This window comes from Rattus norvegicus, chromosome 18, assembly GCF_021556685.1.
Source record: "Rattus norvegicus strain SHRSP/BbbUtx chromosome 18, alternate assembly SHRSP_T2T, whole genome shotgun sequence".
Classification (NCBI taxonomy): Eukaryota; Metazoa; Chordata; class Mammalia; order Rodentia; family Muridae; genus Rattus; species Rattus norvegicus.
The window spans coordinates 84,214,443-84,241,823 of NC_141551.1; the positions used below are offsets into that span (position 1 = coordinate 84,214,443).

The window sequence follows — 27,381 nt, forward strand, 5'->3', positions numbered from 1 at the left end:
AGAAGGGATAATTTTACTTTAACCCATGTAAAATCGACAATAACAACAACATATAAAATTAAAATGTTCATATTGGTCCTAAGTGCAAAGCTCAGACCTTTTTTATAGTTATCTCTCCCAAGTCAAGGTAAGGCAACATGCTTATGTTGATATTTCTTTTCCCCCATGGTCATGTGCAGTTCTAATCTACAAATGTATGCTTTGTGCTTGGGTTGATTGCTCAGTTCTGAAGTTGTGTAATGTCCTTCAAAGTTTCTACTTTTTGCTCTACTTGGCACATTACTCATGAGGTGCTTTGGTCCAGAGGTGGAAGAAGTTATCTACAATTAAATTTTGGCTAAGCAGTCTTAGGCAGAGCCAAGTGGAGTCTTGATTACACATACAATAGTGCTTTTGCCTGGAGCCAGAAGGACAAGAATTAGAAGACACTGTGTTTTCATCAGTACTGGTCAGCTGACATGGGCTGAAAAGGGATAGAAGGCCAAATAGAAAATACTTAGAAACTAGCAGCAACCTTTCTGTCCTTTTCTTTTCCCAAGTAAACTGGTCTCATTGAATTTCTCACTTTCTTGTTTCTGCCACATTTCCTCAAAGTCCTATTCCTTGTAAATATTTCTTCACCCTACTTTTTGGTCTTAGTACATTTCTATTTATCCAAGAGTCAACTCAGGTTTCACTTGTTTATCTAAAACACACACACACACACATACACACGCATGCATGCAGCACTGTTCTAATGGAGTCGAAACAGAAAGCTAGTTTTTTAGTCTTAGTATTTGGTGTGACTTTGGATGGGTACTTCTCTGATTTTTAAATTTCCTCTTTTGCAAGAAAAGAATGAGTTATCTATTTTGATTGACATCCCCTCCCTTCCTAGGAAATTGAAAACGCCAGTACAATAAAATGTTCCTTAAAATGCGAATAATTTTATAAATTTAGCTTTATCATCCCTCTTACTATCATTTGCAATTTCATTTCAGCGTATGTTAGAAAAGCATGGAAAATGCATTTAGAAAGCATTCAAACAGAATCTTCTTACGCCGTTCCTTTTTTTCCCTTTTCTCTTGTCACCCCCCCCCCCCACCTTCTCCTCCGCCTTTGATTTTTGCTTATGCATTCTTGAGGTCTGGTATCCTAGACGCTGAACTTTTCAGTTACATTTTGCAGCTTGAGCCATTTAATAATCAGGAAGAGAGTTGGAAGAGCAACCACACACACACACACACACACACACACACACACACACACACACACACACACACACACACACACAACCACCTGAGCTCTAGGAAACATTCAGACTGGCAACACACACACACACACACACACATTCCACCCCAGCTCTAGAAGCTAAACATTTACACACACACACACACACACACACACACACACACACACACACACACACACACACACACACACACACACACACACACATTCCACCCCAGCTCTAAAAGCTAAACATTCAGACTGGCACGGTCTGAACAAATCCCATCAGAGCCTTGGGCTGTTGCCAGCTCCTAAGAGCCCGCTTTTTAGCCCGCGTCTGAAAGCCGGAACTCAATACCAAGGGGCGAAGGGGCGTGTCCGGAACTTCTGGAGGGAGCAGGGCTGAGCCAGACTACAACTCCCAACATGCACTTGGACGGAAGAGGGTGCTACCTCTTCTTGACTCCCTTATACCTTAGGCTTCTTAGGACCGAGGCAGAGGTATACGTAATCAGTCGTAATAACAAAGAGATATCGTAAACTTGTGTGGTGACAGAAGCATTGGGACTTTTCATTTACTGCTCTCTACTCAAGGGGTGGCTAGCGTAGACATCGTGGAACCTCTGTTCCTTTCAGACGAGTTTCCGGAGGATATTAATTATGAACGAACTCTGTGGCGCGACCGTTTAATTCTCCGGCGGCGACAGATTGTGGTGGAGAGATGGTTCTGGCGGGGCTCATCAGGAAGCTCGGTAACTGTCTGTGTTGCCCAGGGTCCGAGGAGCCCTCGCGTCTTGGCTTGGTAGTGCTGGGTTTCGGCGGCCCGGTCGCGCGATCACCGCTCCTAGTCCCTGCTTGCGCAACGTTGCCCGCTGACCTTGCTCACATTGTATAATCCTCGGCCGCATCCAGCGCACCTGTGGCTTAGTTACATCCTGCTTTCTCTTCAGGGGGTTGGGGGGAACAAGCACATTCAGAATAAGTTATGAGTGGTTCATCTTTTCAGAGCCGGGAGATAAAATTATTTTGTGCCAACTTTTCTAACAGGCCATCAGCTGACAGAGATCAGGGAACGCGCCCTCAAAAGTATCCTGTGCAAGATCGAGCACAACTTGATCTGCTGTGCTGACTTGATTCAGGAAAGGTTGCTTTTTCTCCATTTGCTTGAATGGTTCAATTTCCCGTCCGTCCCAATGAAAGAGGAGGTTCTGAACTTGTTAAGCAGATTGGTTAAGGTAATGTCATTTTGAAATGAAACAACTGTGGTCTAAGTTAACTAGCATTTACTGAAAGGCATACTTGGCATTAATTTTTTTTTAAAAGACAATCAGAGGTGTTGAATTTTAATTCATCTGAGTAGACATTGCTCATCATTTCTTATAATAGCTTATCTCACATTGTACGATGCCTTGAAGTAGAACTACTAATTCTGTTTTTTTGATTATTTGCCGCCCGTTTTTCTTCATTTTCCTGATATTTCACGTTTAAATTAGACATTTCCAGTATTAAAAGGAATACATTTAAATACGTTTAATTAACAGTGCATATAATGCTATTTCATGAAAATATTTTTTTTTCTATTTCTGTGTCTACATTAAGAGTAATTTAATTTTAAGGACCAATGTCAAATGTTCAGTGTCTTTTAAGTCATTAAAATTCTCATGGGGAAATTTTAATGCCTTTGGCATTTTGATTCCAGTAAGGAGACTAAGATAAAGTGTCAGTAGAGAAAAGTAACTTAATTTATATTTAAAAGAAAGGCGTGGAAGTAGGAAGGATCATATAAGACAGGGGCCAGCCAGTGTGTGTGTATTGTGTGTATGCTCCTGTGATGGGAAGACAAAGTACAATGATGCATATATATGAAATATAATGGAACCCATTTTCTAAGTGACTATATTAGCAATAAAACATTTACAAGTAAAAGGGGAATTGGTAGTGTGTGTTTTTAGTGCTCAGAGTCTTGGCTTCTTTCTATTGAGTATGTGTCTCTCTAAGTTTGTCTGTTTTCCTTTATGTTTGATTTATGGAAGTTGTTTAGAACACAGCAATGCAGAGTTTGCATTTCAAAACATGAAATATTTGTTACACTAAAACTGCTATGTTTTGATTATGGTAAAATGAAGTTTAGAGATCTCCATGTTCATGGCTATTCTCAAGAATATTTCTTTTACTGTAGTATCCTCCAGCTGTCCAACACTTGATTGACCTTGGTGCAGTAGAGTTCTTATCTAAGCTCCGTCCAAATGTGGAGCCAGCAATTCAGGCTGAGATTGATGGCATTCTCGATGGACTTTTCATTCTTCCTTCAGAAGTTCCTGCACTGCGTTCTGCCACTTACCAACCTGATCAAAATGGTAACTGCTTTTCTGTGTTGTATTCTCTTCAAATCTTTATTATGTTTTTTTTGTGTGTATGTATGTGTGTATGTAGGATGTATGTATGTATGAATTATGTGTGTGTGTATGTATGTATGTATGTATGTATGTATATATGTATATGGGTATATGTGTGGATGAATGTCAGCTACAACATGCCTAAGGAGGACAGACAGAGGATACTTGTGGGAGTCAGTTCTCTCTTTTCCACTAGTATAGGCCCCAGAGATTAAATTCAGACTGTCAGGCTTGGTGGGCTTGCCAACTCATGTCCTTTTTTTTTTCTTTCTCTTTTTTTTTTTGCAATTCTTTCCTAAGTATATTCAGTGAGAACCAAAGCAGCTGGGAACTATAAATTTGAGTAGTGAAGAGAAGGGAAACAGACTAAGAAACACAGGTGGGCAGTCATCATTTGATACTTTTAGCAGACTCATATTCACCAGGGATATTTTCAATCTAATTAGTAACTATATTTACCTTACAGTGAAAGAGAGGGGAAAGCACCTTACTTGGAACTTGGCATTCTTTTTTTCTTTTTTGTTTTGGAATATACAATATTCAGAGGATAAACTGGATTACTTTTTTATTTTTATTATTTATTTAGTTTTATTAATATTGAAAGAGTGAGAGAAAATAATACACTTTAAGATGGATAATTTTTGTTTTAGCAGGTGAATTGATAACAGTAATTCATGTATTTTTTTTTTTTTTTCAGAATTGTCACAACAACCTGAAGTTTTAACAGGCTATTTTCCCCAAGACAAAAGTAATCTCCAGCAGATGGAAGCCCCACCAGGGCCAGTGGGTGTGTATAAATAGGGAAATCTACTCTGTTGTAGAGACTTTCCTGATGATTGTTTGTAGTGACATGTTAGTTTGTTTTCTATTGCTGTGATAAACACCATGACTAAAATGATGTTTTTGATTGGGAGAAAAGGGTTTATTTCATGTTACAGCTTATAGGCTATCATGAAGGAAGTCAGGGCAGAAACTCAAGGTAGGAACTGAAGCAAAGACCATAGAGGAATGCTTGTTATTGACTTGATCTCCATGGCTTTCTCAGACCACTTCCCTATACCACCAAGTATTACCTTCTAGGGCCTGGGCCCTTCCACATCAGTGATTAATCAGTAAAATGTCCTACCATCAACTTGATAGAGATATTTTCTCAATTGTTATCTAACCCCCAGATAAGTAGCTTTTTTCACATTGACCAAAAGTAATTAAGACATGACTGGTTGAACTGTGTCTGATTCTGTTCTTAACGCCCCCTCTGTCAGAGAGTTTTCTGATTGATGTTCTCTTTATGTCTCTTCTTAGCAAATTATATATATGTTTACTGCTTGTCTCCTTCCTAGTGTAATAAGCTGTGACAGCCCCTCTTTCTCAGTATTTGAACCAATGCTAGAAATGTATCAGGGATCCAATGTGGACTCTTCAAAGGATTCAATGAGTACTTACCAAGCCACAGTGGGATTTGGTATTATCCAATGGGGTAAGCACACTATTATCACCTGACTACAGTGGCTCAAATACAGTTAGTATAGCATAAAACTTGGCCACACAGACTCAAATCCCAGTGTCCCTATTTTACCAACTAAGACACTGACAAAAGGTGAAAAGTTTGTCCTAGGTGACAGGGAATGGTTAAAAATTACACAAGTTAACATGGTATTACATGTTATAGTTGAGATGAAAGGATGTGCTAAAGAGTGTCTGCTGATATCAAGAATTAAAATAAACTTAATTTAGAACCCTCTGCTTTTAAAAAGCTTTCACGGCAACTTAAAGGCTGAATAGCAGCATACGGGAACAGGAAGCATGTGAAGCGGCTTTAAATGCTATACTCCCTCTGTCTGGAAAAGCAAGAAATTTAAAGATAATCTCTGCATTTAACGAGTTCATGTTCTTCCCAAACCATTTGACACACATTATTTACACACCATCATATTTGATTGTTCAGTTTTGCTGTTCTTTTACAGGAAACCCAACTGTGAAGTGGCTGAGGTTCTCTGTGTTTCCTTGGCTACCCCTGACCACAACAGACAGACATGTTCTCTCCTCCAATGAAAGGTACAGAGATGATGTATTACAGGCCCTTTTGGTTTTTTGTAGCCATGAAATCTGATAGTTATCACTATATGTATTCTTCTGGAAAAGGTAACAAGTTCTGAAATGTGATTTTCAGTATTTCAAGAAAGCAAGCAAGAAAATTGTTGCATGTGTCTTATCTTTGAGCCATCTACATGCCCATTTTTTTTCCTGAATGGATATCATGTAGCCCAGGCTGTCCTCAAGCTTACTATAAATAGCTAAGGATGACCTTGAACTCCTGCTGCTCCTTATCCCCCCACCGTGTGCTGTGATGATATGCATGTTTGTGCACCTGGAGCACACCCAGTGTCTTCTGTGGTTGGAAGCTTACACAGTCTTTCATGACATGCTATCTCTAATTGTGTAGGCTGTCTGAGTATTTCCTGAGTCCTTCAGGAAGAACAGTGGGACAACTAAATGCAGTCCGTTTGGTAGAATATACTTGAAACATGGGCTCCATGAGGAGGAAAACTTAAAGGTGTTGAGAAAGTTGGAGATACCCGCACTGGTCTTCTCTAGTGCGTATTGATCTTAAATTAGGAGGATTTATAAAAGGAGAGGGCTGATTGAGAAAAGCTTGCAGCATCTTACTTGTCGTTTTTGTTTTTTTAAGGTTGATTTTTAGGACAGACCATAGTGGCACATACTTTTAATGCTGGTTCTCTCGAGGCAGAGCCAGGAGGATCTCCGTGTGTTTGAGGCTAGCCAGGTCAGAATAGTGAAACCCTTAAATTTTTTTTAAAAGAAAAACATTTGTTTGTAGTTTTAATTAATTTAATGTGTCTGTGAGTGGGTTTGTGCCTGTGTGAGTTCGGGTGCCAGAGAAGTCCAGAAGGTGGCATCCAGTCCCCTGGAGCAGGAGTTACAGGTTGTGAACTGATTAATGTGGGGGGGGGGAGCCGAAATTGGGTCCTCTGTAAGAGTAGCATGTGCTTTCGACTACTGAGTTATCTTTCTAGTCCCAGATAGTGGTTTATATATGTAGGTATGCATGCATTTATTAATTATGTATGTAGAGGTCTGCCTGCATGTATGCCTGCAGGCCAGAAGAGGGCACCAGATCTGATCATAGAAAGTTATGAACCACTATGTGGTTTCTGGGACCTGAACTCAGGACCTCTGGAAGAGTAGCCAATGTTCTTAACTTCTGAGCCATCTCTATAGCCCCCAGATGGTATTTTAAATATCAATATTTATCTGGTGTAATTTACTTGAAGTCACAATAAGTGATTGTCTCTTTTGATAAGGTATGAGTTTATCAAATTTGAAAGAGTTAAGACAAAATACAGGCGATTGCTGGTAATGCTTACATCATTGTCTAAGAGCAAAATATTGAAGAGGTAGTGCCCACTTTAGAATGGGTCAAGGGTGAGTTATTAGTTGTGAGTCAGTGCTTAAGGAAGAGGTAGAATAATTCTAGCTGAGTTCTTGAAGTGGACTGTATACAATTAACTGCATCCTTAGGTAAGTGGAAGCTAAGGGTATGGGATAAAAGGACATCGGGAACAGGGAAGATGATTGGAGAATCGAATTCCCAGAAATTAACACTATACAGGCTGTCATTTTTTCCCTTTTAATTTGAAAATTGTATTTGACTCACCAGTCCCATTTGGTAGAGTTGTTATGCCTTCACATTTAGTGGTTAATGTGACGTAGTTCCTGTTCTGCCAGAGTATGGTCTAGTGGAGGATGCAAAGCCAGTAAGCAGTCACTGAATTAAACAGTGTGGTGTAGAGAAGAAGGACCTCCTCAGAGTTGACTAGGAAAAGATAGGAGGATGCATCCAGGGCCTAGTGATGCCTCTGTGGAGCTTCAGGTGCTGACAGAGACATTATGCCGTTAGGTTACACAGGCAGGTGCACATGCGTTCTCTCTGAAGCCTGGCTCTGTTGTCTCAGCTCCTTGAGAAGTAGTAACCACACTCTGATCTGGAACACCTGTGAGCTTCTGAAGGACGTGATCATGCAAGACTTTCCTGCGGAGATTTTTCTTCAGAGGCCTAAGATTGTTCAGGTAAGTATATTCTGTATTGTTTTAGGCTTTAAAACAACATTTTATCTTACCACAAATTAGTGAAGTGCATAGCAGAGTAAGCATCCTTGGGAAGAAACCTTGTATGAATTTTAATTTTAAAAATGAAGTATTGAGTGACTTAAACTGCCTTCTGTCTGACGTATCAGGATAGTTAACAGTTCTTTTAGTGGACAGTAGTCTCATTTAGTACTTTCTGTCAAGCTGTCTATCTCAAATTCTCATCGTTTGGATTTTCTTCTTTAAAGTTTTAAATTTCTATATCAAAGTGTGCGTGTGGAGATCAGAGGGCCACTTTACAGCATTGGTTCTCTCCTTTCACCTTGATGTGGGTTCTGGGGATCAAGCTTAGGTTGCCACAGTGCATGGCACGTGTCTTTACCCACTGAGCCATCTCACCAGCCCCATTTATGGGTAATCTAATAGAGTAAGCTTTAGAAGAGTGGGCAGCAATAATCTTCATGTTTCGTATTCTTTATGTTTAGAGAATAATGCTAAAGAAATACATTATCAATGATCAATAATGATTACCCTTTCCCTTTATGCAGTCTCTTGTCTCTGCAGTAGACAGATTCAAATGGGAATGTAACATATCCACAGCATCTTGTAATACCTGAGGGTTCTGGGTTCTCACTCAGGCTGGATGGATCCCAGTGATTGGCAGTGTTGATGCCTTCCATCACAGATGGGAAATGGAAACAAAAACGCTGTTTATTACTGAAGCCTGTAAAGTGCTTCAGATGGGTGAGGTGTAGAGAACTTGCTGTGACTCTGTGTGCTGTGACTCTGTGTGCTGTGAAGTGGGTGTCCTTAATGAGAAACACTCCTTCCAGATAGGAAATAGGAGATACTGACTGCTTCAGTCAGCTTTTTTATTATTCGTACTTATTTATTTTTTATTTTATGTGTATGAGTGTTTTGTCTACATGTATGTCTACACCATGTGCTGTGTGCTCCTGGGGCCTGTGAAGGTCAGAGGTAGGCATCAGGTTAATGTAGCCCTAACCCTAACACTGACAGTTGTGAGCTACCATGTGGGTGTTGGAATTGAGCACAACTCTGCAAGAGCAACAAGTGCTCTTAACTGCTGTTGCACTAGGCCTACTCAGCTTTTAAGCACTGTCATTGAGATGAGGTCTGGCTGTGTTGCCCAGGTTTGTCTCAGACTCACATGGGTTCAAGTGTACTGAGTATCTGAGTATCTGGTACTGCAACAGGTATGTGGTGCCACCGTGACTTGTTTAATTTTATCACCTATGGACATTGTTGGATTTTGCTGTCATTTTTGCCAGTATCTTTTTTAAACATTTTTTCTGTTTTTTGAATAAAATATATTTTATTATTATTATTATTATTATTATTATTATTAATGTTGAGTGCTCATGATGTGTATTTGTCTACGTTCATGTCATCAAACAACTTTATGAAGGTGATTTCCTCCTTTCATGTGAGTTCTGGGTATCAAACTTGGGTTGTCAGGCTTGTGTGCCCCTGTTTCTCATGTTTTATGAAAGTTTGCAACCCTTTTCTTTGCTTATTCACCTTTGTTTGCTTATGTGCCACATCCATTTTTATTTATTTATTTTTTTTGTTTTTGTATGTAGTTCTAAAAACATAATTTTTAAAAATATAGGTCTCGTTATATATGCTCTGGAACTTGCTTTGCAGACCAGACTTCTGCCTTGAAGTTGTGGTGGCCCTCCTGACCACCACACCTGACCACAGTGTTCTGTAGAACTGAGCTCTCTGTTTCTATAACTACTTTCACTCTCCTGTCTCAGGGCCTTTTGTGTCTGGTGAAGCTGGCCTTTGGAGGAGATGGGAAGCATCGTCTCGCCTTACAGTCAGTGTCCTGTTTGCAGCAGCTGTGCACAAGCTTAAGAAACAGACTCAACTTTTACAGAGATCCCAACCTTTTCTCGAATAAACAAGGTACTTTGCTTATCTGTTTACCAGTTAGCAATATTCTTTATCGTCTTCTGAGAACTGTCCACCTCACTTGAAAGTTGACTGTGTATGCTTTGCCTTTCTCAGTATACATTCTCATTCCTAAGACGTCATTGGCTCCTTGAGTAGAAACTAGGCAAATGAGAGAACCATCATGATCCCGCTCTTTTTTTTTTTTTTTTTTTTTTTTTTTAAATAAGGCAAAGTTTGAATTACTTAGAAAAAGATTCTCATAGAGAATTAGGTGTGGGCACTAAGAGAGAGATACACACTGAAGGACAGTAGCCCATATCCAAAGATGGTGCCAGCTTAAAGAGATTTCCTTTCACAGTCTTAACAATGGCTATATATGTGACGCCGGTGGCTTTCGAAGTTACAGTGCTTAAATGATTTAAATCTCAGATAAAAATGTTTTAGTATGCTTTGTTTTTTATCTGAAGAACTTTTCTTTCCTAAATGAGTTTGTAAGGTGGTTTATGGTTTATGGGGTTCCATGTGCCTTATAGTTGTATGCATTTGCAGGATAAACTAGGTCAGTAAAGGTCAGTGGAGTGCTAACTATAGGAGGTTAGGCATTCATTGTTCATAATTTTCTGGAATTTTCTCAGAAAAAGGAATATGTTCCTTTGCATATGGTGTCAAAATTATTTTTAAAGATTAATTTTTATTATTTTTAATAAATTGTAGTTGTGTGTCTGTTTGTGGATATGTGCATATAAGTACAGGTGCCTGAGGGATCCAGAGGTGTTGGATCCCCCAGAACTGGAGTTACAGACACATGCAAGTCACCTGCCCTGGGCGCTCTGAGGAAAAGCAAGCTGGCTGCCCTTTCTTCCAAAGCCTCCTTTCCTTTTCTGTTGTGTCTCTCCTCTGAGCCTTCTGGCTGTTCATCTTAGGGATGACTGTAGCAGAAGTCCCATTTTCTGGTAGTGAATTTACTTGCTTAGAGATTTATAGAGTGATTCTCTGTTTTATCCCCAGATTCTCAATCATTATGGGTCTGGGGACTAGGATTCAGACTGTGACAGTTCATGTGGGACTTAGGGAATTTTAATGCAAGGTATATATTGGGTTAAAACACTCTTTTGTTTGAAAAACAGTGATTTGTATTTTACCAAAGCCATGTTTATGCTTTTTGAGATGTAGCATATGCAGACATGTACTCACATCCACAGGCCATTCAGAGGAAAAGTGCCCTCTAGTGGACAGATGGGATACAGGGTGACCTAGGCTGAATAGTCTCTACAACCTGATTTCTGGGTACACTGTGCCTTGAAAGATAAATACAAAAATCCAGTCATTTGTTATTCTGTTTTACAGTCCCTGTTTACTTGGGGGCCTCGCTTTTTACCGTAGACTTTACCATAGGCTATGGGCTCTTGTTAATATTCTTAATGGGTTTTCTGCAAATGACCCCAGAGAGCTGTGCTCCATGCTTTAGCATAGAAAGAGTTCAAGTACTTACATAACTCCTATTATATGCCAGCAGATAAACTAGCCTCTGGGTAGGGAGCAATGACCTAGCAATTCTGTTCTCGGGGTCTTGTACTTTTGGCACTTGAGGAAGACAGAGAAAATCAGGGTTGTTTCTGATAAGAAGTGCTCTAAGGAAATAGAAAGGCGACATCACAGAAGAGGATACCACTTTCACCACTTTCTTTAGATGGATAGAGAGTTGCATGAAGAGTGTACATGGGGAGTTGGAGATCAAGGCACCAAGTGCATGCGATGTATGTGAGAAAGGCAATCATGTCCTAGGAGAGCAGAATGTCCAGAGTCAGGTACAAGGAAGTGAGGCGAGATAAGAGAGGTTATAGAGGCATGTAGATTGTGGTGGTTTGAATATTGAATATGTTTGATCCATGGGAAGTAGTACTATTAGGAGATGTGGCCTTGTTGGAGGGGTTGTGTCACCGTGGTGGTGGCCTTTGAGGTCTCCTAGGCTTAAGCTCCACCCAGTATGGAATTCTAGTTTCCTCTTGCCTGGCTGCCTACAGAAGACAGTCTTCTTCTGACTGCCTTCAGATTAAGACATAGAATTCTGGGCTCCTCTAGCACCATGTCTGCTATCTTGCTGCATGCTATCTTGCTTCCTCCCATGATGATAATGGAATGTACCTTTGAAATTGTAAGCCAACCCCAAATAAATGCTTTCTTTTATAAAAGTTGCCTTGGGCATGGGGTCTCTTCACAGCAATGAAACCCTAACTAAGACATAGATCTTATTAAGCATTTCATAGTTTGTGAAGAACAGTGAGAAGTGTGTGGTGGTAATTTTTTCCCCTTATAAAGTCTGTCAATGTATCCAACATGTCTTTTTCTACAGCTGTTTGTAAATACACATTTGTGCACTGAAGTGCTATTATGGCTACTTTCACCATCATGAGTCTTATCTACAAATGTACATAAGACAACTCCGGCTGTCCTGGAATTCATGTGTAAATGGGCTAGCCTCGAGCTCACAGAGATCCTCATGCTTCTGCCTTCCTAAAGCTGAGGTTAAAGGTGTGAACCAGCACACCAGGCTCCATGTGCACCTATAACATAAGATGTAGTTATAGCTTTTTAAAAGAGTGATGTGAATGCTCATACTGTTTTACAGCTCTCAGACATCCTTGTTACTCTGAAGAGAGGTATTAAGTAATAATCCCCCTTTCTGCTTTTTCTTCACCTACTGATGAACTCTAATCTAATTTTATTATGAATTTTGTCCATTCTTGATACATTTGAGATCATACAGAATTTGCCATTTTTGTTTCTGGCTTATTTTCTTTGTAATAGTTTTAAGCTATGCCTTCTTTGTACTTTATTTCTTCCTTTGGCCGAATAATTTTCCATTGTGTTTATGTGCCAGATTGTGTTTGTTTATATCTTGAGGGACGTTTGTGTTATATCTACCTTCAGTCATGTGTCAGTGTGCTGTATCCTACATGTGTGTGTTTGTGTCTGACGTGTGTGTAAGAATGAGCTGAAGATCATATGCTAGTTCTTTCCTTTGCTTTGGAAGGTCGTCTTCGGGCCCCTTTGTTGGTGGCTAAAACACTTTACGTATCTACTAGCATAAAGCTTCTGCACATGCAGTTCTCGTGAGTGCTTCCTCTCACTCTTCATCATGACATTTCACAGGTGCCAAGCAGTTTCTCTCGCCCTTTTGATTTGCATGTATAGACACTCACAATGGATGATGAACTCACTACTAATTTTGTGTGTGTGTGTGTGTGTGTGTGTGTGTGTGTGTGTGTGTGTGTGCTGGTTGTTATTTGTATGTCTACTTTGGAGAAATGAATGGCTATTTCAAAACCTTTGCCCATTTTCACTTTGTTCTTTGTTTACTGTTCAGTTTTAGGAATTATTAATGTATTCAAAATATTAAACCCTTACTAAATACATATTTTGCAAATATTTTGCCACTCTGTATTTTGTCTTTATGCTTTCTTATAAAGTATTTTGATGCACAAAAGTTTTGAATTTGATGAAGTGTGACTTATCTATTTTCTTTTGTTGTTTACATTTTAATTTCCATATCTAAGAATTCATTGCCATGAGGATTTTTCTGTTGTTGACTGGGAGGTGTATTTATGGTTTTAGTTCATATTTAGATTGATGTTTCATTTTGTTATGGTTGCATGTGGTTCAAAGCATGGGTGCTTTGAGAGCTCAAAGCTGGGGAGACGTACCCAGTGTTGTTCTATTTCACAGTCTTAGCTGTCACTGCCCAGAACTTCTTAAAATCAGGTCAGGAATGTGCTGTGTAAATATTTGCTGGGAAGTGTGATTTACTCTTTAAATTTTGTCCCTGTAGAAAATATTTTTTATTAATTTTTTTTATTTTTGCTAAAAGTCTAGGGGATATAATTAATTCACATTATCAGAAGTCTGTTTCTATCAGGGGTAATTATATTGTTTTATTTCTCCAGACACAATCTCCCAGAATTCTTCTTTGTCTTACTGTCATGAAGCAAGAGGTCCTTACCATTCCCCAAACCCGTCCCCAGGAAGCAGTAGCTCTCGGCCTTCCGTGGTTGGGCGTACAGGCCAGCGACCCCGAGGAGATGGCCAGGACTGGGATGCAGTGTCTTCCAGGTGATTGGCTCCTGTGTCTGTGTCCATTTTATAAGGAGAGAATTGTTCCCCCTGTTTTCTCTTGGATTATTGCCCTACGTATAGGCAATGAAACTCTGCATTCAATACACATTCATATGCTTCCTCTTAGTCTCTGACTCTCTTTATGTGTGTTTAACTAAAAAACAACATGTTTACACCATTTTACTCCAATTCACTATTCTGCAACCAGTCTGTATTCTTTATTCCTTCCTATTTCTTTAAAAAGATTTCATTCACTGCTATTTTGATCAGCTATACATAGAACATTACATTAAAAAATTGTATGTGTGGGGGAATGGGGCTTGGGATAGGAGCTAGCATGCCATGCTGCACATGTGGAAGTCAGAAGGTAACTTCGTGGATTGGGTTCTCTCCACCTTTTATATGTGCTTTTGGGATTAACTCAGGTCATCAGGCCTTAATGATAAGTACCTTAATCCACTGAGCTGTCTCTCAATCTCTAAATTATATTTTTAAATGATATTTTCATATATATTTTTGTAAGTCTAATTATAAAGTCCTGTGTGCGAGGATATGAATGGTTAGAGAATATCGTTTACATGGGAACTCATTTAAGGGGCATGCATCATTTATCTGTGTGAATACAGATTTTCCATATGTCATGTTTGCTTGAAGGGATGACATTATATCTGTGTTAGCCTATCCTAGGCCATAACTGCACACAGTAACCTTTTCTTGCATGTCATGCTAAGCAGTGTTTAATAAGGAAGTCCATGTCTTGGCTTGGTTATTGTTGCTGCTGCCCTACAAGCTCACACAAATTCATCATGGTCATGAGCACGGTGTTAGGACCACACACTTTACATTCTTGATTTCCTTAGTCATCTTCAGACAGTTTTACAATAGGATAGGCATTGTTCTTATTGCTATTACTTGCAGAAAGACTTGTATTTTCAAGGGGTTGAAACCACGATAGTTGCCAAGGAGTAGAGTTGGGGCTGCCTGTGGCAGGAGAGCACAGAGCTCTCTTACAGGTTTTCTTTTTACCTGGTTATAAAGCATGCTTTACAACCTTGTTCTCTGTATGTGAACAGTTTCCTCACAGGGCCTATCAGACTTTGAGGGAAACCTCGGTGGCTCCCTTTCACATTTTGGGATGCTTGGAATCTTGAAGCTAATAAATAAGGAAATAGGCATGAAATCTGGGGAGCTTTGAATGCTCACACAAAATGTTTCAGTAATTCAGCTGTAGTTGTCCATAACAGAAGTCAGAATTTTGAGGACCAGAATAAGAATCTTTTAATGGAGAAAGCATTTTCAAAATCACTATATGATGTTGAATGTCCTGGTAAGTAACCCACTTCCTATGGTATCTTTCTGAGGCCATTCTCTAGTTGCTCGCACTGGCTTACTTAGAACATTTGCTGAAAATCACAGAAGCCCTCAGCAACTGTAGAGTTTACCCTCATGATTTGCTCCCATCAGTGCTTTGCTGTGAGCCTGCTTGTTTTCTTTTCGGAAGTCAGTGGGTTATTGTTGCTCCTGTTTTCTGCTGTAGAAGTGTTCATGTCTCAAAGTTATCAATATGAAAAGCAAGGAGTAAATGAATGCATGTTTTGCTTCATGTTCAGTTTTTTCTGTTTTTCTTTTGTGGTGTTGCAGTCTGTAGTTTAGGTAAGTGCTGTGTCACTGAGCTGCACGTGTAGTTCCTTCATGGATAGCCTGAAGTTCTCTGAATGGAATTTAGTCTAATTTGTCAGACTTATTACGCAAGTCAGTACGAAGAATAGTGTGCGTTCTGCTGTGCAGCAGGTAACAGCAAGTCTGCTGTTGGGTTGTCTTCTTACTGAAGATCTGTCTTTGTTTGCTTTCCAGCGGGAGCAGCAGTCACGCACATGTGAACTCTAGGCTGTCTGTGCGTTCTCCCTTGGATGTGGCGCATGCAGATCTGCCGGAGCTGGAAACAGAGGACGCATTGGAGCTGCACTTCCAGCAGCTTAGTCTTCCTCAGTTCTGCATCTCCACCCTGGACGCAGCAGTCCCTCTGCTGAGGACAGGTGAGCTGCACGTGAGCTTGTGTTTGTTTTATGTGTCTCCTGCGAGTGACTGATGCTCTTTCTTTTGTATGAAGGCTTTTAGCATCTATTTTTACTTATCTTTCTTTAGAAATTAGCAAGCCTCCTCCCTTTCTACTTCACTAAATGTGTTGCCATGCTGATATTCAAATAGAGTATCTTCTTCCATTATTTGTTGTCATGGGCTTCTTCACTATTTTAATATGAACACTAACTATAAAATTTAGCTTAAGTAAGTTAACAAAGATACATTTAAAAACTAGCAAAGAAAATTCACTCAAAATTCTGTTTGAGGTACTCTCTGTTGCTCATACTTTATACTCATGTCTTCTAAAAATGATTTATTTATATTTTTATGTGTATGAATGTTTGGCTGTTGCCCATTGGTATGATTGCATCATGTATGTTTGGTCCTCATGGGGACCAAAAGGACATCATATTTCCTTTAATGAGTAACAGAGAGTTATGAACTACCATGTGGGTGCTGGGAACTGAACAGCCTGGGTCTTTTTCAAGAGCAGCAAGTGCTCTTAACTACTGAGCTATCTCTCTAGCCATATTCATATCTTATAAGCCAGAAAATGGTAACCAATCCTCTACCTGGATATATTTTTCTCTAAAGCAACCCCCACATGTTCTGGTTTTACTCATATGTACTAAGTATCCTTTTCTAAAGCATGCTAGTTACAGTGACAGTGTGGCTGGTCTCTGCTGGAGTCTAGTCATGGAGCTCTGTGTGGAATTCCCAGCCTGCTTAGTCATTGCTATTTGATTTCATGAGCATTATTTTCTGTTTGTCAACAACCCAGTTTTCTCCTTCAGCAGTCACAGTTAGTGTTGCCATGTTTTCAAAGGAGGAAACTAGGGTTTAAAATGATTTTCAGACTTACTGTCAAAATAGCCAGGGACCTGACCAAAAGCACTAAACTTGGAGTCCACACTCCAACATTTTTTAGTGTAAGCAAAATATTGAAAGCAGTAATGATTTGTATTCTGTAAGCTTATACATTCCTCCTCGGTTTTGAATATTGAAGCAGATACTTATGTTTTCTAGGCAAGCACTCACTCCTAAACTACATCTCCTAGCAGTTGATAAACTTGTCAAGATATTCATATAAAGTGAGTTTTGCCCTTGTTAGTTTATTTATCAAAAATCCCATATAATGGTTGAACATTTAATTTTTTTTGTCTTGGTTTTTGTCTGCTTGAAGGAGATGGAGAAAAAAATAGAGCAAAGGTATAAATTTGTGAAGCATCTTTGTCTTGAAACCCCCCTCCCTTTCCTTCTCATGGTGGATTCCTGGCTCCCAGGCTTGTGAGTGTGCATGCTTTCACATGCTGATGGTGTTATGTGATACAAGAGTGGCACTTTGCATCATCAGGTGGTTTTGTCTATTTGTCTGGTATATTGAGAAGAACAGTTTTAGTCTTAATGATTTTGCATTTAACCTTTCTTTAATTTGTTGTAAAAAGTCAGATTGATAATTATAAAGCTATATCTTGTACATAAAAATTTCTAAATGTTCCCTTGCCCTTTTGCAGTAAATTATTGCATAATTTGTAATTGTTCAGTATTTTAAGAGGTGTAGAGAGAGCTTGCTCCAGCTGTTCTAATGAAAAAAATGAATGTAGATAGATCCCTGTGATTCAGGAGTTTGTTTTACAAACAATTCATTAGGAATTAACCTTTAAGATATAAGACAGGATAGACAGTCTTATTTGAAAGTTTGCCTTTCAGAATTTCAGAAAATGCTTTTGTTTTCTATCTCAGGAGAGAGAGATTTGGTTGCTTTTATGGTAGTGTTGGTTTTGTTCTTTTGAGATGGTCTGGTGATTGGCCAAGAACACATCGTGTAACCCAGTGCTGGGATTACAGGTGTGCACCACCTTGTTTTTCTAGAGCAGCATCTCTTGTAATGTTTGTGGTTAGTGGCTTTTTGTTTGTTTGTTTGTTTAGACAGTCTGAGGTGTCCCAGCTTGATCTTAAACTTACTTCATAGCTGAGGATGACTTTGAACTTCTGATCTTAACCTTCACCTCTTGAGTAATGAGATCAGAAGTGTGCCTTACCGTACCTGTGTAGGCCATCTGGAAATGGAACCCAGGGCCTCAAGCAAGCTAAGCAAGCCTTCTACCAGCTTAGTTACACTCTCAGCATTGGATGCTATTTCTTATAATTTCTTCAGTATACAATACTGTGGATGGACATTTATTCTTTTAGTTACTGTGGTATAGGACTAGTTTCTCATGTGACTCTTATGTGTGACTCTATGACAAAGCTTAAAGCTTCTTGTGCTAGAGAGAAGTCTAGAATGTATCCTTTAAACTTGCTTGTTTTGTTGCATATAATATACAACATGGATAGTCTCTGAGTTTGAAATTGCTTAAATCTGTTTCAGGGTATTTTTAGTTATTTCTGCTTTCAAGTAACTTTGACACTTATGAACACATTTGGTCTGTTACAGTGAGATTGTGATTTCCTCCTTCATCTCTGCCAGCAGTTTACAAACCGAGGATGGGGTAATAGGAATTTGGGAGCATTACCTCGCTTGAGGGTCCAGCCATTAACTGATAATCAAGTGACTTTGTTTTCCTTTATATTTCTCCCATTTTTATGTCTAGGTAGCAGAGAAATGGTAATAAGAGTTTTGGAACTGCTTGCAGAGGACCTGTTGCTCATTGGACAAGCAATTTCATCTGAAATCTGGGATGATAACAGCCTTTTTGCTATAGATGTGGTGAGAGTCATTATTTTCTTTAGGGTATAGTAGGTTTTAATTTGTGACAGAATACATGATAGGTTCATTTTGTATGCATCTTTGAGTGAATCCTTTCCTCAGTGGTTTGGTTTACACTAATAGAGACAGGTCTAGACCAATAAAAGGCCACTGGGTATAAAAGCTGTCATGACATCCCACCCCTCTTCTATAACAGAACTATGATATCTAATTCATGGGTTTGTATTTGCTGTGTTCTGATTTTAAATTTTTCTTATACTTTTGTTCAGAGAAAGTATTAGTTCACAGCAAGAGGAAAATAATTAGCTTTCATTGGTAGCATATGTACATTAGCTTGATAATAGTAACACTAGCACAGTGTTTCCCAGTCTTTTTTTTACTTCAAGTAAATTTAAACCTTAAAACATACAGTTGAAATATTCCTTAAATTTACTTGAAGGAATTCTCTTTTCCTTACAATTTCAAGAAACACAGTTATACTGGCTCAGGTAATTTTTTAAAAAAGTAAAAATATAATTCATAAAAATATTAACTCATATTTCTCTCCATGAAATTTTTTACATTAATGTCATTCTCAGAGGTTTTTTCCTTCTCTTGCTTTGGTTTTTGTAATTTCTTTGGGATTTTCTCTCTCTGGAATCACTCTATCAATGAATAAACCGTGTTAGGATTATGTCGTCTGTGAATATAGACAGTTTGATGTCTGTTTAGTCAATTTAGATATCTTTTAATTTATTGTTGCTGCCCATTGCTTTGGCTAGCACATGGCATACAATGGGAGTTAGCATGCTGTGAGCCTTGTTCTTCCTGTGGAGGAGTGTAAGTCGGTCTGTAAGGATTAGCTATAGTTTGAGCTCCCCAGTTTTGTTAAGTGCCCTTAGGAGAGGAAGTTTTCAGTTATTCCTTAATTTGATTTTTTTTCTTGAACAGATGTTGGATTTTGTCCTAACCTTTTCAGTGTCCTATAGAGATGATCATTTTTTGAATAGAAGTTACTCATTTATCTGTTTATTTTTATGCTTGAGACATTGTCTTGGTAGATATTCTAGGTTGTCCTTGACCCCAAGATTTTCTGCTTCAGCCTCCCTAGTGTTGAGATTATAGGTATGCATCCCACGCCTGGCTGGATTACACTGTGTGTCTTGATTTTTAATGCATTTGTCCTTGTAGAATTAGAATCTGTTCTTATAAGTGGCTAAGGTATTATCAGAGCAGTCTCACTTCTTTGGGGCCTATTTAAATTTTTCTAGAAAGGTTCTTAAACAGTGACTTTAAAGTGGAACAGTTTTGCCCTCCAGTGGGCATATGGCATTATCTAGAGACATTTCTATGTATTATAACTGTCATGGTACTGGCATCTAATAGATAGAATCCAGAACAGTTCTTCATAAGAAGTACATTTTTAGCTGAAGGTTCCAGTAATAGCAATATTGGAAACAACAACAACAACAACAACAACAACAACAACAACAACAACAACAACCCCCAAAAAACAAATGTCAGTGTTAGAGTATCCTCCTTACAGAGGTTAGACTCTACTCCTCTAGGAGATGTGGCCTCTCTGGGTTCCCATCGGATGTCTGCAGACTTCTGATGACTTCCATTGGTTGAGGCTTGAATCTCTTGTTGTATCTGTGCCCTGGGATTTTGTGTTAAATCTGAGTGGTTAGATTTGGCCCACATTATGCAGTTTGTAGTTTCTACATCATCTCCATCTTCTTTTTTTTTTTTTTTTTATTAACTTGAGTATTTCTATTATACATTTCGAGTGTTATTCCCTTTCCCGGTTTCCGGACAAACATCCCCCTTCCCCCTCCCCTTCCTTATGGGTGATCCCCTCCCAACCCTCCCCCCATTGCCGCCCTCCCCCCACCAGTCTAGTTCACTGGGGGTTCAGTCTTAGCAGGACCCAGGGCTTCCCCTTCCACTGGTGCTCTTACTAGGATATTCATTGCTACCTATGAGGTCAGAGTCCAGGGTCAGTCCATGTATAGTCTTTAGGTAGTGGCTTAGTCTCTGGAAGCTCTGGTTGCTTGGCATTGTTGTACTTTTGGGGTCTCGAGCACCTTCAAGCTCTTCCAGTTCTTTCTCTGATTCCTTCAACGGGGGACCTATTCTCAGTTCAGTGGTTTGCTGCTGGCATTCGCCTCTGTATTTGCTGTATTCTGGCAGTGTCTCTCAGGAGCGATCTACATCCGGCTCCTGTCGGTCTGCACTTCTTTGCTTCATCCATCTTGTCTAATTGGGTGGCTGTATATGTATGGGCCACATGTGGGGCAGGCTCTGAATGGGTGTTCCTTCAGTCTCTGTTTTAATCTTTGCCTCTCCCTTCCCTGCCAAGGGTATTCTTTTTCCTCATTTAAAGAAGGAGTGAAGCATTCACATTTTGATCATCCGTCTTGAGTTTTGTTTGTTCTAGGGATCTAGGGTAATTCAAGCATTTGGGCTAATAGCCACTTATCAATGAGTGCATACCATGTATGTCTCTCTGTGATTGGGTTAGCTCACTCAGGATGATATTTTCCAGTTCCAACCATTTGCCTATGAATTTCATAAACTCGTTGTTTTTGATAGCTGAGTAATATTCCATTGTGTAGATGTAACACATTTTCTGTATCCATTCCTCTGTTGAAGGGGATCTGGGTTCTTTCCAGTTTCTGGCTATTATAAATAAGGCTGCGATGAACATAGTAGAGCACGTGTCTCTTTTATATGTTGAGGCATCTTTTGGGTATATGCCCAAGAGAGGTATAGCTGGATCCTCAGGCAGTTCAATGTCCAATTTTCTGAGGAACCTCCAGACTGATTTCCAGAATGGTTTTACCAGTCTGCAATCCCACCAACAATGGAGGAGTGTTCCTCTTTCTCATCCTCGCCAGCATCTGCTGTCACCTGAGTTTTTGATCTTAGCCATTCTCACTGGTGTGAGGTGAAATCTCAGGGTTGTTTTGATTTGCGTTTCCCTTATGACTAAAGATGTTGAACATTTCTTTAGGTGTTTCTCAGCCATTCGGCATTCCTCAGCTGTGAATTCTTTGTTTAGCTCTGAACCCCATTTTTTAATAGGGTTATTTGTTTCCCTGCGGTCTAACGTCTTGAGTTCTTTGTATATTTTGGACATAAGGCCTCTATCTGTTGTAGGATTGGTAAAGATCTTTTCCCAATCTGTTGTTTGGCGTTTTGTCCTAACCACAGTGTCCTTTGCCTTACAGAAGCTTTGCAGTTTTATGAGATCCCATTTGTTGATTCTTGATCTTAGAGCATAAGCCATTGGTGTTTTGTTCAGGAAATTTTTTCCAGTGCCCATGTGTTCCAGATGCTTCCCTAGGTTTTCTTCTATTAGTTTGAGTGTGTCTGGTTTGATGTGGAGGTCCTTGATCCACTTGGACTTAAGCTTTGTACAGGGGGATAAGCATGGATCGATCTTCATTCTTCTAAATGTTGCCCTCCAGTTGAACCAGCACCATTTGCTGAAAATGCTATCTTTTTTCCATTGGATGGTTTTGGCTCCTTTGTCAAAAATCAAGTGACCATAGGTGTGTGGGTTCATTTCTGGGTCTTCAATTCTATTCCATTGGTCTATCTGTCTGTCTCTGTACCAATACCATGCAGTTTTTATCACTATTGCTCTGTAATACTGCTTGAGTTCAGGGATAGTGATTCCCCCTGAAGTCCTTTTATTGTTGAGGATAGCTTTAGCTATCCTGGGTTTTTTGTTATTCCAGATGAATTTGCAAATTGTTCTGTCTAACTCTTTGAAGAATTGGATTGGTATTTTGATGGGATTGCATTGAATCTGTAGATTGCTTTTGGTAAAATGGCCATTTTTACTATATTAATCCTGCCAATCCATGAGCATGGGAGATCTTTCCATCTTCTGAGGTCCTCTTCAATTTCTTTCCTCAGTGTCTTGAAGTTCTTATTGTACAGATCTTTTACTTGCTTGGTTAAAGTCACACCGAGGTACTTTATATTATTTGGGTCTATTATGAAGTGTGTCGTTTCCCTAATTTCTTTCTCGGCTTGTTTCTCTTTTATATAGAGGAAGGCAACTGATTTATTTGAGTTAATTTTATACCCAGCCACTTTGCTGAAGTTGTTTATCAGCTTTAGTAGTTCTCTGGTGGAACTTTTGGGATCACTTAAATATACTATCATGTCGTCTGCAAATAGTGATATTTTGACCTCTTCTTTTCCGATCTGTATCCCCTTGATCTCCTTTTGTTGTCTGATTGCTCTGGCTAGAACTTCAAGAACTATATTGAATAAGTAGGGAGAGAGTGGGCAGCCTTGTCTAGTCCCTGATTTTAGTGGGATTGCTTCAAGTTTCTCTCCATTTAGTTTAATGTTAGCAACTGGTTTGCTGTATATGGCTTTTACTATGTTTAGGTATGGGCCTTGAATTCCTATTCTTTCCAGGACTTTTATCATGAAGGGGTGTTGAATTTTGTCAAATGCTTTCTCAGCATCTAATGAAATGATCATGTGGTTCTGTTCTTTCAGTTTGTTTATATGATGGATCATGTTGATGGTTTTCCGTATATTAAACCATCCCTGCATGCCTGGGATGAAGCCTACTTGATCATGGTGGATGATTGTTTTGATGTGCTCTTGGATTCGGTTTGCCAGAATTTTATTGAGTATTTTTGCGTCGATATTCATAAGGGAAATTGGTCTGAAGTTCTCTTTCTTTGTTGGGTCTTTGTGTGGTTTAGGTATAAGAGTAATTGTGGCTTCGTAGAAGGAATTCGGTAGGGCTCCATCTGTTTCAATTTTGTGGAATAGTTTGGATAATATTGGTATGAGGTCTTCTATGAAGGTTTGATAGAATTCTGCACTAAACCCGTCTGGACCTGGGCTCTTTTTGGTTGGGAGACCTTTAATGACTGCTTCTATTTCCTTAGGAGTTATGGGGTTGTTTAACTGGTTTATCTGTTCCTGATTTAACTTCGATACCTGGTATCTGTCTAGGAAATTGTCCATTTCCTGAAGATTTTCAAGTTTTGTTGAATATAGGTTTTTATAGTAAGATCTGATAATTTTTTGAATTTCCTCTGAATCTGTAGTTATGTCTGCCTTTTCATTTCTGATTTTGTTAATTTGGACGCACTCTCTGTGTCCTCTCGTTAGTCTGGCTAAGGGTTTATCTATCTTGTTGATTTTCTCAAAGAACCAACTTTTGGTTCTGTTGATTCTTTCTATGGTCCTTTTTGTTTCTACTTGGTTGATTTCAGCTCTGAGTTTGATTATTTCCTGCCTTCTACTCCTCCTGGGTGTATTTGCTTCTTTTTGTTCTAGAGCTTTTAGGTGTGCTGTCAAGCTGCTGACATATGCTCTTTCCTGTTTCTTTCTGCAGGCACTCAGCGCTATGAGTTTTGCTCTTAGCACAGCTTTCATTGTGTCCCATAAGTTTGGGTATGTTGTATCTTCATTTTCATTAAATTCTAAAAGGTTTTTAATTTCTTTCTTTATTTCTTCCTTGACCAGGTTATCATTGAGTAGAGCATTTTTCAATTTCCACGTATATGTGGGCATTCTTCCCTTATTGTTATTGAAGACCAGTTTTAGGCCATGGTGGTCCGATAGCACGCATGGGATTATTTCTATCTTTCTGTACCTGTTGAGGCCCGTTTTTTGACCAATTATATGGTCAATTTTGGAGAAAGTACCATGAGGAGCTGAGAAGAAGGTATATCCTTTTGCTTTAGGATAGAATGTTCTATAAATATCCGTTAAGTCCATTTGGCTCATGACTTCTCTTAGTCTGTCTACATCTCTGTTTAATTTCTGTTTCCATGATCTGTCCATTGATGAGAGTGGGGTGTTGAAATCTCCCACTATTATTGTGTGAGGTGCAATGTGTGTTTTGAGGTTTAGTAAGGTTTCTTTTACATATGTAGGTGCCCTTGTATTTGGGGCATAGATATTTAGGATTGAGACTTTATCTTGGTGGATTTTTCCTTTGATGAATATGAAGTGTCCTTCCTTATCTTGTTTGATGACTTTTAGTTGAAAATTGATTTTATTTGATATTAGAATGGCTACTCCAGCTTGCTTCTTCTGACCATTTGCTTGGAAAGTTGTTTTCCAGCCTTTCACTCTGAGGTAGTGTCTGTCTTTGTCTCTGAGGTGTGTTTCCTGTAGGCAGCAGAATGCAGGGTCCTCGTTGCGTATCCAGTTTGTTAATCTATGTCTTTTTATTGGGGAGTTGAGGCCATTGATATTGAGAGATATTAAGGAATAGTGATTATTGCTTCCCGTTATATTCATATTTGGAAGTGAGGTTATGTTTGTGTGCTTTCATTCTCTTTGTTTTGTTGCCAAGACGATTAGTTTTTTGCTTCTTCTAGGGTATAGCTTGCCTCCTTATGTTGGGCTTTACCATTTATTATCCTTTGTAGTGCTGGATTTGTAGAAAGATATTGTATAAATTTGGTTTTGTCATGGAATATCTTGGTTTCTCCATCAATGTTAATTGAGAGTTTTGCTGGATACAGTAACCTGGGCTGGCATTTGTGTTCTCTTAGGGTCTGTATGACATCAGTCCAGGATCTTCTGGCCTTCATAGTTTCTGGCGAGAAGTCTGGTGTGATTCTGATAGGTCTCCCTTTATATGTTACTTGACCTTTTTCCCTTACTGCTTTTAATATTCTTTCTTTATTTTGTGCGTTTGGTGTTTTGACAATGATGTGACGGGAGGTGTTTCTTTTCTGGTCCAATCTATTTGGAGTTCTGTAGGCTTCTTGTATGTCTATGGGTATCTCTTTTTTTAGGTTAGGGAAGTTTTCTTCTATGATTTTGTTGAAGATATTTACTGGTCCTTTGAGCTGGGAGTCTTCACTCTCTTCTATACCTATTATCCTTAGGTTTGATCTTCTCATTGAGTCCTGGATTTCCTGTATGTTTTGGACCAGTAGCTTTTTCTGCTTTACATTGTCTTTGACAGTTGAGTCAATGATTTCTATGGAATCTTCTGCTCCTGAGATTCTCTCTTCCATCTCTTGGATTCTGTTGGTGAAGCTTGTATCTACAGCTCCTTGTCTCTTCTTTTGGTTTTCTATATCCAGGGTTGTTTCCATGTGTTCTTTCTTGATTGCTTCTATTTCCATTTTTAATTCCTTCAACTGTTTGATTGTGTTTTCCTGGAATTCTTCCAGGGATTTTTGTGTCTCCTCTCTATGGGCTTCTACTTGTTTATTTATGTTTTCCTGGAATTCTTTCAGGCATTTTTGCGATTCCTCTCTGTAGGCTTCTACTTGTTCTCTAAGGGAGTTCTTCACGTCTTTCTTGAAGTCCTCCAGCATCATGATCAAAAATGATTTTGAAACTAGATCTTGCTTTTCTGGTGTGTTTGGATATTCCATGTTTGTTTTGATGGGAGAATTGGGCTCCGATGGTGCCATGTAGTCTTGGTTTCTGTTGCTTGGGTTCCTGCGCTTGCCTCTCGCCATCAGATTATCTCTAGTGTTACTTTGTTCTGCTATTTCTGACAGTGGCTAGACTGTCCTATAAGCCTGTGTGTCAGGAGTGCTGTAGACCTGTTTTCCTCTCTTTCAGTCAGTTATGGGGACAGAGTGTTCTGCTTTCGGGCGTGTAGTTTTTCCTCTCTACAGGTCTTCAGCTGTTCCTGTGGGCCTGTGTCTTGAGTTTACCAGGCAGCTTTCTTGCAGCAGAAAATTTGGTCTTACCTGTGGTCCTGAGGCTCAAGTTCGCTCGTGGGGTGCTGCCCCCGGGCTCTCTGCAGCGGCAGCAACCAGGAAGACCTGTGCCGCCCCTTCCGGGAGCTTCAGTGCACCAGGGTTCCAGATGGTCTTTGGCTTTTTCCTCTGGCGTCCGAGATGTGTGTGCAGAGAGCAGTCTCTTCTGGTTTCCCAGGCTTGTCTGCCTCTCTGAAGGTTTAGCTCTCCCTCCCACGGGATTTGGGTGCAGAGAACTGTTTATCCGGTCTGTTTCCTTCAGGTTCAGGCGGTGTCTCAGGCAGGGGTCCTGCCGCTCCTGGGCCCTCCCCCACGGGAGCCTAGAGGCCTTATACAGTTTCCTCTTGGGCCAGGGATGTGGGCAGGGGTGAGCAGTGTTGGTGGTCTCTTCCGCTCTGCAGCCTCAGGAGTGCCCACCTGACCAGGCGGTTGGGTCTCTCTCTCTCATGGGGTCTGGGAGCAGACAGCTGCTGTGGGCCGGGATCCCCGGGTGTGGGACTTCTGGTAAACACAGAACGTGCCTGGTCCTAGAGGAATTCTGCTTCCGTGTATCCCAAGCTCACCAGGCAGCTTTCTTGCAGCAGAAAATTTGGTCTTACCTGTGGTCCCGAGGCTCAAGTTCGCTCGTGGTGTGTTGCCCACGCGCTCTCTGCAGCGGTAGCCCATCTCCATCTTCTTAAACCATCTATGACTGTCTGACTCCATGGGCCATTTTGTCTGTTTTCTCCATAGGAGTTGCTTGCAGGCACAGTAAGTAGGGCCTTCATTTCTTGTTTTTCTTTCCCCTGATACGACAGTTTTAGACTGTTAATTCTCCAGTGTCTACTATTTCTTTTAAGGAAAAAAAAATAGTGCAGCTTTTTATTTGTTTCTTAGAAATGACTAGTCCTTATTACTATTTTATGACCCACATACAGAGGCTTTAAATTATGATGTTTATGCAACTGACTTACCTGGGAATTATCAGAGTTTAGTTGTACAGTTGTCTACAGTATAGATTCTGTATCTCTCTCAGAGTCGTTTTGTATGGACAAATGTTATTGAGGTTAGTTTTGTGAATTTAATACAAACTAGAGTCATGGGGAAAGGAGATTTTGGTTAAAGAATTGCTACCTTTATATTGGCCTGTGGGTATATCTATGGGGAT

At 39.7% G+C, this 27,381-nt stretch overlaps 1 protein-coding gene across 5 annotated transcripts in view; it reads left to right on the forward strand.

The window, feature by feature from the left end:
* The first annotated feature begins 1,893 nt into the window (after positions 1 to 1,893).
* Rttn (rotatin) overlaps positions 1,894 to 27,381 on the forward strand; it is a 169,745-nt gene continuing 144,257 nt past the window's right edge. For 4 of the 5 annotated variants that reach the window (XR_015642117.1, XR_015642118.1, XM_087592261.1 and 1 more), the window contains exons 1-10: positions 1,898 to 1,961; positions 2,257 to 2,444; positions 3,389 to 3,566; positions 4,303 to 4,392; positions 5,570 to 5,660; positions 7,580 to 7,694; positions 9,494 to 9,644; positions 13,577 to 13,742; positions 15,600 to 15,781; positions 18,422 to 18,537. Coding sequence is in view for 3 of the 5 variants with exons in the window: in XM_087592261.1 (XP_087448387.1) it covers positions 1,931 to 1,961; positions 2,257 to 2,444; positions 3,389 to 3,566; positions 4,303 to 4,392; positions 5,570 to 5,660; positions 7,580 to 7,694; positions 9,494 to 9,644; positions 13,577 to 13,742; positions 15,600 to 15,781; positions 18,422 to 18,537 (1,308 nt within the window). In the remaining 2 variants the exon portion in view is untranslated. 5 annotated transcript variants of the gene reach the window in all.